Source organism: Phocoena sinus, chromosome 14, assembly GCF_008692025.1.
Source record: "Phocoena sinus isolate mPhoSin1 chromosome 14, mPhoSin1.pri, whole genome shotgun sequence".
Lineage (NCBI taxonomy): Eukaryota > Metazoa > Chordata > Mammalia > Artiodactyla > Phocoenidae > Phocoena > Phocoena sinus.
The window spans coordinates 10,827,786-10,841,223 of NC_045776.1; the positions used below are offsets into that span (position 1 = coordinate 10,827,786).

Here is a 13,438-nt window from a genome sequence, read left to right on the forward strand (position 1 = left end):
TCTCGCAATGGGTTAAACATTGCCTCACTAATCTGTGCCCCAAAGCAGAAACCTGCACCCTTCCTTCTCAGACTTCCACACTGTTCATCTTCTCCCTTTCTTCCACCTCCTCTCCTACCTGAGTTTCATATATAGGCGTTAACCAGGGGAAAGTCACATCAGAAGCCAGCAGAGACCTCTGCGCCCAAGCTGTGTCATGTGTCATGTCTCCTGTGGGAAAGCTTAGGAGAGTGGCCCTCTGGAGGTCGCAATTGCTTACCTGGTCACCATTACCAGCTCGGGGAAAAAAAAGACAGCGCAGAAAAATAATGTGTTGGTATACAGTTAAGTAACTTCTACAGATCTGTGTCAACTTCTGGACAGTTACAAATGGGTACCATTATAACTTTGAGGACAAAAACAACAGGAATAGGTTATATCTGAGGAGAGAAGAACTGAACAGAGGCCAACCACAGATGTTTGAAAGAACACTGGTGACCGCTTCGGGTCTGGTAATTAATCTAAAATCTAAAAAAATCTGGGTTAGATTTAAAACTATTTTTTTTTTCCTGCTCTGATATTTTAAAGCTAAAATTTATAACTTTAAAAATTTATAACATTAGTTAGGTTTTTGTTTTTTTGCCAAACCAAAAATACATGAAAATCACCAAAAGTAATACTGTGATCAAGGCGCAAGAGGGAGGGGATGTACGTATATGTGTAGCTGATTCACTTTGTTATACGGCAGAAACTAACACACCATTGTAAAGCAATTATACTCCAATAAAGACGTTAAAATACCCAGGCGATAATACTACTACATATACGTAATGGGATTGGTTGTGACAAATAAAAGAGTTAATATACATTAAAAAAAATACTGTGATCAGCACAAAACACCTTAGTCGGAAGAATGCAAAAGGGAACTTCACAAAGGAAATCTTCAACAGATTGGAGCAAAAGGGGGAAAAAAAAAAGAGAGAGGGGTGAGTATCAATCAGGCAGAATTTACTAAGTCAACATAATTTGTTGACCTGAAATCACTTTATCACGCTACCTTTTTGTTCCAATTATTTTTGTTCAACTAAGTGGCAAAGAATTATTTCCAAGTAGATAGTTTATTATTCACTTAACCTTACTAGCTAATACCATTTTACCCAAACGGATTCATGATTATAAAATTTTCTTGGATTTTCTGCTCCACTTAACACCTGTGGGAAACTACTTTCAAAAATCAGATCAAGTGACCATGATGCTCTTAATCAAATGTCTGTTCAGAGTGAAAAACAGCGACTAAAAATCCCTTAATAACAAACAATGTGTTTTTACGCATCAGCATACCGTTAATCAGCAAAAGGGCCAATCTGCCAGCGCCTGTTCCATCCAAATTCAAGGCAACCTGCTAAAAACATGACAAGCAGCCTAAAACGTAACCTGTTCAGCCACTCCCATTAACACAGAACCATGAGAGGAGCACAGGCACGTGCCTAATTACCAACTAATTCATACTCGCTAAACTGCTTTTTTAAAGGCACACAGAGCTATCTGCCTTCTAGAATTCATCTGAGCTATCAAATATGACTATCAATTATATTAAAAGGAAACATATTACTACTTTAGGTTTTGCAGCACTTAGTCAAACTGGAAGTGTTCTTTGCCGTCCAATATAAATAAACAGTGGCTTACCTAAGTTAAAGACTTTATACCATCAGTTTCTCCAAATTACAGGCAAGGAACAGATGCTCAAGCTCTGCGTGTCTGGAGTTGCATCAGACACAAGTCTTCTGAAACCATTTTGAAATATACTTAACTGCGTACCATGCTAACACATAGTATATTACCTACTGGTAATCTAAAGACGACTGGAAGACATTCTACCTCTCGGTTAAAAATGGGTCTAGTTCACAATTACGTGGAACACAACAGTCTCAAAATAAATTCGGTAATTTGTACCTGCTATGAAAACAATTGTAAGAATGACATTTGAGGACTGCCAGTGAAACACTCCATGAGAATCAGAAAAATCCACAATGGATAACTGCCATACATCTCTAGAACATAACCGTTATTCCCCTAGACGTTTTGCTCGCTGGTCTATAAAACATAGTAGTACAAGAAATCGCAGTGGTTAACAATAACAAAATGGAAAACAAAATCTTGCTGTGGGCCTGCTGGGAGGAAACTGTCATCTCCAAGTCTGCCTTAAAGTTGAACTACATTTTGACAAGCAACATATTTTTAAGGAATCCTTACGAAGAGTGAACAACATGCATGTTTAAAAGTGGAAATGATACCACTTCACAGCAGTGGTCAGAGGGCACTATGACGACATCACCACGGCTTTTAGAACAACCTTCTATAAACTAGTTCTTTTGTATAGTCTGGCAAAAGCAGTCTGTTCTTTTGGGGATACTCCTTGGGTATTTAATGGCATTATTTAAATTCAACAGAGAGGCTGCCTCCTGATTTAATGTCTTCATTAAAGACCTTCATTTGCCCTTACCTTCCCCAGGACAGCAGCTACCTGTCACCACCGAGGTCCTCACTGTGATTTATCTCTATACGCAAAGTTAGAGTAGTCTGCTTTGTAAAAAGGATAATACTTGTTCATTGTTATTTTTACTTATTTTTAAAGCAGACCCACTTAACACATTTTGGGGAATGCAAAGGGGGAAAATGATCTGTTCTAATCTCCCATTCATGAATGAGCAGATGCCATGAGGTTACAACAGAGAGAAAGGAATCCAGGATAAGGAGCATTTCAAGAGCTATGGCCACACTTTAGTTGTAACTGTCACACACACACAGAGAGCTTCTAGATGATGTCTATGGGATGGAGAGAGAGCACAGTCACTTTAGTGCTGAAGTAATCGCTTGGTTCTTCTGAGTGTTTATGTTGCAGGGGGCGGCGGGGGGGGGGGCGGGGGAGAAAGAAAGAAAGAAGCCCCCAAACCCACTGCTACTGATGTTTGAAGATTCCTCAAGGACCACAAAACTGGAATGGGCATTAGAAAAACCTAAGGCAGTCTTTTCTTTCTTGACTAACAAAACCAAATTCTGCAGAATCCTACTGAAATGCCCCAGGTCACACAGCTAGTTACTGATAGGACTGGGCATGACTGGTTGCAAAGATCATTTAAGGTGTTTGTTAAATATTTCTCATTCTGATAATGAAGATCTTTCTAATTTATGACCTTTCGAATTTATCGTCTTCTCCAAAAGCCAAGAAAGGTAGATTTGATCTTCCTCAAATTTCTGAAATAACCATGAGTTTGAACTTTCAAAGTAGGAGACCATCAGGTTCCGTCCAAAAGGATCAGGACAGAGAGTAAGAATAAGAGGGGGAAAGGAATCTCTTGCTCAGGATTGTATGTTTATGTTACAAAAAATGGAGAGTGAGCTGTACCCAACTTTAAACGTGACTTTTCCCTTCTAAACAACTCTGGCGATCAATAATAATAATAATAACTTCCTACTACGCTGTAACACTATGGGAGTTAAGTACCTCCAGTGAAATTTGAATAATAGTCCATTGACTGTTTTAGAAACGGTACCAACTCAGGAAAATATCTTAGGATATAAGAATGCATATTGTACGGTAATTTAGTTGTTGCTATAAATCCTATATTTTGAGATGCTTCTCTGTTCCTAATGTACCCATGAGAATCATTCTAGATTTAATATTGCCATCTGCAGTTTTTACTATAGAAATATACTATCATTTGTTTCATCTCTATACCATTTAAAGTTTAGCATTAACTTCGATAATTTTAATGCTGATGAAACAGCCCTCTTCTTTTGTACTTAAAAGGTATATAATTCTTTACATTTTAGTTAGTGAGGCTGGGGACCCTCTGTGATATGTGACTTTTCACGTAAAGAAACTGTGATCAAACCCATTAGCTCCCTGGGCCACATAACATTACAGCCACAGACCACAACCTCCTGCGGTTAACTGGCCTGAATACTCAGGCAGGGGTCCTGGAAATGAATCCCATAGCCTCATAGTTTGCATCTGCTTATGAGACAGGGCATGAAAACTTCTCTAAGTGGATTACAGAATCATTTTCAACTATGCCGTGGGTGAAAGGAATGAAAAAGAAAGAGGAACAATAGTTTACAATTAACTAGAAGAAGCCTATGTAAATTAAAAAGAAAGTGACAAAGCACAGTCCTTCTGAGCTATTTATAGAATATCTAGATGGTAAAATTATATTTAAAGGGCTTGTTTCTTCATACATTTACAACATATCTCAGCAGGATCAATCTTCACTCTTAATTTACCCTTGCATTTACACTGAGCCAGGTAAGATTTACATGACTTCAATAAAAGGCATCGCGTTTCAGTAAACATTTAGTAAAACAGCCAAAAAGAAATTCTACCAGAATGAAAATCTCGAGTATAATCTGAAATGAATGTAAGGACATGCATGTCTGCATATTCGTTTGCACTGATAATTTTGTCAGTGAGGAGTCTTGCAGAACAAGGGGAAATGTTTGCAGGGGTATCTTTCTGCAGAACCAGCAGATTCCCAGAGGAGGCACTCAAGTGCTGCGGGTTACAGCTAGATCTGCTCTGCTTGTCAGAGGCTGAGGAGATGGTCACACACAGAATGCTGATCACACGCCTTCCTTGTCCTCAGCTCCCCTTTATCACCCAATTTAGAAGCAAGTGAGTCCTTCCTGCTAAGGAGAGAAGCTCCCATCACTATCCCTTTGCAATTAACAAAGGTGCCTTAGTTATTTTAGAAGTTTCTGATACCACCAATTTCAGAGAAGGCTTTAAAGCCTCCCAATCAAGTAACAAACCTTTTTGCATGTGAGAGAGAACCATGATGTGATACGAACTACTAAGGCAATAAATGCAAAACCTTATAAAATCGAAGGAGGGAATCACTGAGGCATAAAAATTCACACACTGAACAATTTATGGCACTTTACAAAAGATTTCTAAAAGATTTGACAAAGTATTGGGCTTGACACAAAATTTACTTCCTCACGTCAGTATACATTCTGAGAAGTTTCTATCAGCTTTGCCCTAAACAAAACAAAACAAAACTAAACTAAAACTAAAATGCTGAATGATAGGGAGACCAATAAAGAAATCACACCTTAGGAGACACAGTGGGTGGATTTTTAGATCTAGGAAGGCTGAACAGTGGCCGACTCAGGATTCTCTCCATCCTCTCACCTTCACTGGATACTGAAAACTAGAGTCAATTCAAGGGTAAACTGCAGTAATGTAGATGCTTTACAATTACCCTTTTATAAGAAAGGGAAAAGCTCTGTGCTATTAAATCAGTAAAAGTGGACTTAAGAAGAGTTGTGAGCCTGTCAGCTGATTGTTAACACAATTCTAATGACCTACTGCAGCCCTTAATCACAATATCTCACGTTGTAAGTGCACAAATGCCCTTTTATTAAGGCTGCAAACCTTAAGGACTTTTAGCAGGTTGATGGTCTGCTCTGATGATTGTTTTATTTTTCTTTCCACAGACAGGCTTTCACAGCTAGCTTTACCAGAAAAGACTATTAAGGCTGGTTGCTACCTAATTGCTTCTGCCACTCTACTCCACATTAAACACTGATATAAGCCAGACTTCCACAAAGTTGCCTGTTTGACTACCTGCCTCAATTCTTTTGCATTTTAATTCACACTGTCCCAAATAGCCCCAAAATGATTCTTAATATATTGCCTTTTACATATAGTAACAAGAAAACAGCTTCTGTAAACAAAATCTAACCAGTTCTTCTGGAAAGAAGTTTGGTGAGTTACTGAAAGGTTTCCAATGCAGTTACTTTCTTCCTCAGTTCTTCACTACCAACTTGTCTTTATAAAGACACACTTAAAACTACTTAGATGTCGCTGGCAGTGTATCAATGCAAACTTTCCTTTTAAAAAAAATGGCTACTACTGCCCCTACACTCTTAAAATACACATTTTTGTGCTGTTAACCTGATTTTTTTAAATGCATACTTGTCACATACCTCAAGCCATATGTTCACATGTTACTTACACTTTTTTCTGTTTTTTCCCATAAAGTTTTGTCTACTTTTGTGTGAAAACTAATCTGAATACCTGCCTGATTACAGGAATTATGAAGGCGAGTCTTAAAGATGTTTCACTTAAAAAGTGATCCAATAAAGAGAAGATATTTCTTGCAAGGTAAAAGGCGTTTTAAGTATATTCGTGGTTCAATTTTCAGCTCTCCAAAGCCTTGAGACACCCAATCCTTGATGGTTTCTTCACAGGTTCCCATCTTCCCACTGCTGGGTGAATTCAGTGCCAATCTCTACTCACCTGAACTGTATCTAAGAAATCCGTAAGATTAACGATCTAAAACGTGAAGCCAATAAAGACAATAGGTCCTTCCTCGTGCATCCACGCTGGGAGGCCGAATACCCGCAGCCAGCCGTGGACCAGGTGTGCCCACGAAGAAGTCCACCAAGCATTCAGAGAAGCAGGGCGCCCTTTGAACGACGCACGCCTTGGGTACAGCCGGGCGGAGGGGAGGCAGGATGCCTAGCAGAGGCCAGCCCTGCGGATGCCCGGCAGCAGCAGAATACTAATTACAGGAAAAAGCAAAGCACCCTTAAATGAGCTCCACCTTTCCGAAAGGTACACGGAGTCTACGCAGATGGTCAGCTGGACTCCCGCACGCTCAGGCACACACCCCTTTGCAGTCTCAGACCGCGGCAGAAGCTGGACGCCCCGCCAGCGCGGAGTTTTGCCCCTATCCATCCCAGGTCAAAGCAGGGTCCCTCGTGCTCCTCTTTGAGGAGAGCGGACCAGATTGCGTGCACCGCTTCACCTGGAGAACGCTGCGATCTGCTCTCTCCCTCAACTCGCCAACTCGCGTTGCACCTGGTGTCCATCAGCACCGGCTTTCCGGGCCCCGCGCCCTAAGCTCCTCCAGCCCGCCCTGCCCGGCGGAGCCGTAGCTCAGAGCCACCGAGCAGTAACTTGGGGACGCCAGGGAAACTCCACACGGATCCCCACGCCCGCCTCCCGCCCGCCGAAGAGTCCCGCTTCCCCAGGCGCACGGCAAGGGCGCGCTTCTGCCCGGCGGCGCCTTCCCCGAACCCCCAACTCACCTGGGGGCTCGCTGCCCTCTCCGCGGCGTCTGGCGCCAGCCACCCGGGCGTTGGCATCCGAAAGGGGGCGCGCTCAGCAGCCGGGCGCCCGCGGGTACCTCGAGACCCAGTGCGCGCAGCTGGGCGCACGGGGCGGACCCGCGGCGCCCGCTCGGCACCCGCTGCGGCCGGCCCGGCTCCGGCGCCTGTTCCAATCACAGCCCTCCGCGCGGGGCGCGGGGCGCAGGATGCGGGGTCCCTGTCCGGGCCCCGGGAGGCTCAGACGCCAGGTCCGGAGCGAGCGGGCGCGCGCGTCCGGAGAGAGGGCGAGAGGGCGAGTGGGCGGGCGCAGGAGAGATGGAGAGGGCGCGCCGGGGCCGGGCCAGGTGGGCGGGAGCGGAGGAGGAGCGGGTGGTCGGCGGCGGGCGCCTGCAGACAGCGCCGTACGTGGCAGGACCCGCGAGCTGCTGAGACTCCAGCACCTCCCGGAGCCCGAGTGAGGGCTCTCTGCAAGGAAGCCGCTCCGCCGCCGCGCGCGCACTCTCGCGTGCGCACCCCCGCGCTTCACTCCTCCGCCGCCCTCCTGACAGCTCGGTGCAGACCGAGTCCTTCGCAGGAAAATCCAGAGGAGCGGTGAAAGTAGGAGGGGCAGCAGCCCATCCATCTCTCGGCGAGGTATTTGCATCGGCAGCGCGGAGCTGGAGGCGAGTTTTGGGAATTTTTTCCAGCGACCTCCCCTCCCCCCCCCGAACCTGTCGCGGAAGCCGTGATCAATTGAGCTCCTGAGGCATGAAGGCAAAGTCATAAAACTAATCAGAACTTACAGTTTTCTTGCGTGATAGTTTTGCCCTTTCAATCTCCTCGGACTGCCCTAGTTCTACTTTCTCTACTTGCAGACAATTTCCTCCCCTGCTGGGCTCCCTAATGCAAAACTTCCGAGGCGTGTGATTTACGCGCAGGGTGGGAGAGAGGACCCTTGCGAGGAGGGGAAGGGGCTCTGGTCTTTTTTTTAGGACGCGCCACAGCCAGTAGAGTTGAGCACGCTTCGTTTTCCTTTGCTCTGGTGCTTGATTCAGCCTGATGACGAGATGGATGTTCTGTCATAGGGGTTAGGAAGGTTGAATAGATCATTTCCAAGCGCATTCGTTTTCATTTTTCTCATTCTGTCAGTGGAACTTGCCCTGCGTCTCTCATCCATCCTTAACAGTGATTCTCCAGATACCGGTCATGTGGGCACAGGCTCGTCCGTGTAAGCACCTCTGCTTTCTTGCTCACTCGGGCACACTTGCCCTCCCCCCAGTCCAGCTCCTCCTGTCCATTTAGCTTGCATTTTCCCTCTCATCTAGTTAGTATTTAAAATTGAATTCTATGCTAATAATTCTAACAGCAAACCTTTTTAAAGCTTCTATTCATTTCCAGATACCACGCATGCTATGCTATTTACTTACAGTTGCTTCATTTTAAAAGTTATATTTCCAGCCCTAAACCTCTCCAGCTCCTGGTCTGCTTGGATGGCCATTTCACAGTCCATTTCCATTCAACTGTCAGCCATCACCCAAACTCTGTACGTTTAGAACAGACCTCTATCTCTGCGTAGGTACCGCCTTGGATTTCCCAGTATGTATTTCTCTTTCAGCACCCACCATCATTCTTCAGGTAGCAAGACATTAAACCTTGGCTTCATCTTTGAGGACTTTGACAGGATTTTCTCTGTGAAAATCCTCAATTATTCCAGCTAATATTACACAATCTAGAACTTTACATTTTTCTGGTGGCCTTACATACATCTGTCTTCCTTCATCTAATGAATTTGCTTCTGGGATGGGACCTATCCTTATAATTGTTCTGGACCAAACGCTTCAGGAAGGCAAAGATTGATATTCAGTATGATTAACACACAGCACATGTTCAACCCTTAGCAAATATTCGTTGAATACAGAAGTGAATGTTTGTATCCCATCCAGCATTAACACAAATCTGAGCCCACCGACCTGTTTGTAACCAGTTCATTGACTGCCCGGATCTTTCATCTGTAAGAGATGGTGTATGATCCGGAATCAGGTACTGTACCATATTTATTTATTATCTTGTTTTAATCAATGGCCACCACATAAGAAAGGGAAAAAATTGGAGACCTTTTTTTAAAACGATATTTTGGTCATACTGTTTCTAAAATTGTCCTCAACTTTTTATTTTCTTGTGCCTCTGCATAAATATTGATCACCAGTTTGGGCTTCCATCCTGAACCACATGTTTCCATGCTACTTGCCTTCCTTTTTAAAAAATATCCTTAAACTATAACCTTGACACAGATTCTAGAAGGGGTGAGTTAACCAGAATACTAGTTCTGGTTTGTTCATCACAGAGGAAAGGCAAGGTTCTTCTCCACCTAGAGAGTACAGTGTAGAAGGCAAGGGTAAGAACAGTGGATGCTTCACACAGTAACTGAGGGACACCCTTTCGTTTGGGGAGGTCAGGGATGGTCTCTCTCTGAGGAAATGGCACTTAAGCTGAGACATGTTGATGAGAATGAGTTGGACTTGAGAAGCTCTGAAGGAAAATGGCCTGGACAGAATAAACAAGGACAAATGTTTGCAAAGGAAAGAGTTGGGTATATTTGAGAAACAGAGAACACAGCACAAGGGGGAGAATCAAGAGGGGTTATGTTGGAGTGGTGGGCAAGGGACAAGTCTTGTAGGGCCTTCTAGGTCCCTGGATGGTGTTTGTATTTTATTTTTAGGAGGAAGCTCAACATTAGGAATGACAAATAAAGGAATTGCTCCTCAAGTTTACACCGTGGTCAAGTTCAAGGACAAGACATGTTTTTTTCTATCCTTTCTCCTGTTGCATCCTTTTTTTTTTTGCGGTACGCGGGCCTCTCACTGTTGTGGTCTCTCCCGTTGCGGGGAGCACAGGCTCCGAACACGCAGGCTCAGCGGCCATGGCTCACGGGCCCAGCCGCTCAGCGGCACGTGGGATCTTCCCGGACCGGGCACGAACCCGTGTCCCCTGCATCGGCAGGCGGACTCCCAACCACTGCGCCACCAGGGAAGCCCTCTTGCATCCTTTTCCTACAACTTTTGGTTGATTAGAGAACCTTGTTTTCTTAGAAACACAAATAAAAAGTCACTGTACTAGATAAATCCCAAGATGCTACTGAATGTTTAAGATTCCATGAAATACAAATGTAAGTCATGGACTTCCCTGGTGGTGCAGTGGTTAAGAATGTACCTGCCAATACAGGGGACACGGGTTCGGGCCCTGGTCCAGGAAGATCTCACATGCAGTGGAGCAACTAAGCCCGTGCGCCACAACTACTGAGCCTGCGCTCTAGAGCCCGCCAGCCACAACTACTGAGCCCATGTGCCACAACTACTGAAGCCCGTGCACCTAGGGCCTGTGCTCCACAACAAGAGAAGCCACTGCAATGAGAAGCCTGCGCACTACAACTAGAGAAAGCCCACATGCAGCATTGAAGACCCAATGCAGCCAGAAATTAATTAATTAACTAATTAATTAACTAAATAAATTAAAAACAAATGTAAATCATAACTGCATATGCTTGTGAAATTTCATGTTGCCATATAATTTTCAACTTTATGTTTTACTATTTCTATTCTTATATATAACAATCTTTTACAAATCCTCTCAGTTGAAGGTTTCATTTCTTCACTGTCACTTAATGCTGTACACAAATTTGGTAAATGTCCCCCTTTCTTTCCTACTTAAAAAAATCCTCTCAATTTATTTTCATTCTTGATTAAATCAATAAAATCTCCTGTACCAGACCTGAATTATGGAGAAGGAGGAATTAAAAAAGGTAAGAGAACTTTGCCATGATTTCTGTTGGTGTGGAAAAGTATTTCTCTACATGTTTTATCTCCCAAAGCAGATTTGGTGCAAGTACAACGTTTCTGATGAGATTGCTGATTCAATTATATTCATATTCATTCCATCCTGATCTTACTCTAAAACCAGAGATGTGGCTTGAGTATCTGGCAACTGACGACAGAAAAAAGCTAATCACTGAGATCTGAGTACTTCTAGCAATTCTGGGGAGCCCTGGGTAGGAAAACATAGATGTGGCAGAAGGTAACAAGCAGTTACATAAGGCAAGCTCTCAAAAAGTCGGATCATTTATAGTTTCCTGTAACAGTCTCTCCCAATATAAACGTGTGGATAATAATAAAAAATATATCTTCATTATGTAATGCTTAGAATTTTCCTGAGTATGTCTATATTCTTCAATCTATTTCATCTAATTAAGTATACTTCCATTTTGTAGAAAAGAAAGGACTTTGTAGGAGAGATTTCTAGCTCTCTACAGTCATTTACTAACTTGGTAAATATGAACCCATACTGTGTGATCCTTAGTCTAGGGTTTGAGAACACAAAGATGAAGATGTAGTTCTTATCTTCAGGAACCTCCAACCTATTGCAAAAATAAGAAGGTGTATACATCTCCATACACCGCCATGAGCATTGTGATCAGGTAGACACAGAATATCAAGTGTAGAAGCACATAACATGACAAAAAGTATCGAATGGGAAGAGAAAATGTTTGGATTGTACCATGAGAACAATGCGAGAGCATGAGGAGTTTTACGAAGGGAAATTATGATAATGACTGTATGAGAAAGCAACACCCTGGCAGCCTTGCGCACTGAAGGTGAGGAAATGTTTAGGAAATTACTGGAGAAATCCAGGTGAGAAAAATATTGGCCTGGACTCTAGTTGTGGCACTAGTGTATGAAAATCCCTTGCATGTAATCAGAAAATATAAATAGATTTGAAGATTTCTTGAATGCAGTTATCAATAACAGAGCATAAATGATCACTGAGAGAAGAAAGATGTGTGCCTAGGATTAGCATCATGAAATCACCCCTCCCCCACCCCTTGACCGCATCTCATTGGGGACCGTGCCCCTCGCAGTTGCTAGACTGAACAAATCCAAAGTCTGAGATGATACAATTTTGCTGCTTAAGGTGCTCTCAAGGGCTCCTTGTTCATTATCCAAGCAGTCAGTCTGTCCAAAAATGAATACTTCCTTGGAGAGTACACTGCTTAGTTAAAGGGCCCTGAATATATTCACAGAGCAAGGTCAGCACGCAGTAAGTTAGAAAATGCAAGGTTGTCTATTGAGGAGGAGGGCAACAGAGCCACAGTAAGAACACAGGACTAAGGTCTCATTTAAATCAATAAAAGTGCCAAGCATGGAAAACCTTGAAAGCATAAGTAAAATGAGAAAGAAAAAAAAACTCAGAAGTCCTTTGCGAACTCACATATCACAAGGTAGATGCGTCCCAGTGGGTGGTACTCAGATTTATGAGGTGATACAGTGATGCTCATGGACCAGTACTGAGGTTTCCATTCACTTCAAATACACAGTACAGAGAACTTCCACAGCGAAGAATAAGATCTATTGGTTAAACAGAAAAACAACTTGAGACATTTTAAATCTGCCTACCTGTATATCTTATGCTTTAGATTATAGGTAGCACACTCCTTACCCCAACTATTTAGAAAAAAACCCACAGAAAGAAAATGGGAACAAAATGACCCATGGAGGGGTCAGAAAGCAAGGGTGAAGGATTCATTTTTCCCCTGTTCTAAGCAAAGGAAGTTGCCCAGACTATCTTTCTAGAATCCTCCAGATATTCAAAGCTTCTTCATGGGGCTTCAGAATATCTGAGATATTGTGGGTCATTGGTTACCATTTTAAAGCAGTAGAGCTTCCTGCTGCTACATGTCAAATTTCTCAACATTTTCTTTCTGACGAACAAACACAAACAGATAAACATCTGACTTGGATTTGGTATTAAACGCCAAAGCAAGGGAACACTTAGTTATTTAAATAGCGTACGATACCACTGATGTGCAATTGTATCTCTGGAATTACAATAGTTGGAACACAAATTACTTTTTAAAAAGCGGCTCAAATCAAAATTGTCAGAAATAACATAGCTAGGCCTGTGCTGTCTCTTGAATTATAGTTGTTCCATAAAAGCCTTCTAAAACCATCGGAGAGAAAAGCGATAATGCAAATTCCTGCTAAACATTGCTCTATCACTCTGTAATAAAGCAGAGAATCTTTTGGAAAAAAAAGTGGATTTTCACAATAAAGTCACTTCAGAAATATTTATTGAGTGTGTGCTGTCTGCTGGGTTTGATGCCACAAATTGCAGGAACTAAAAAGGAAAGTAATGCCAAGGCCCCACGGAATATTCCAGGCACATGCAGAACTATAAAAAGGGGAGAGATGAGGCTAAACTCGGTAAGAAAACCATAAGCATCGAGGTATGGGATTTGAAGAAGGAAGACACTTGTTACTGGAGAGTCTTAAAAGCATAAGCCAATATGACCTTTCACCTGGGTCTTGGACAG

General features: G+C 42.9%; 1 protein-coding gene across 1 annotated transcript in view; it reads right to left on the reverse strand.

Moving 5' to 3' along the window:
• The window catches only part of CDH7 (cadherin 7), a 122,592-nt gene extending 115,386 nt beyond the window's left edge, over window positions 1-7,206 (reverse strand). The window contains exon 1 of the mRNA XM_032602688.1: window positions 7,075-7,206. Coding sequence (XP_032458579.1) covers window positions 7,075-7,131 — 57 coding nt within the window. The 5' untranslated portion in view covers window positions 7,132-7,206. The remainder of the gene's footprint in view (window positions 1-7,074) is intronic.
• Between the last annotated feature and the right edge of the window lie 6,232 nt (window positions 7,207-13,438).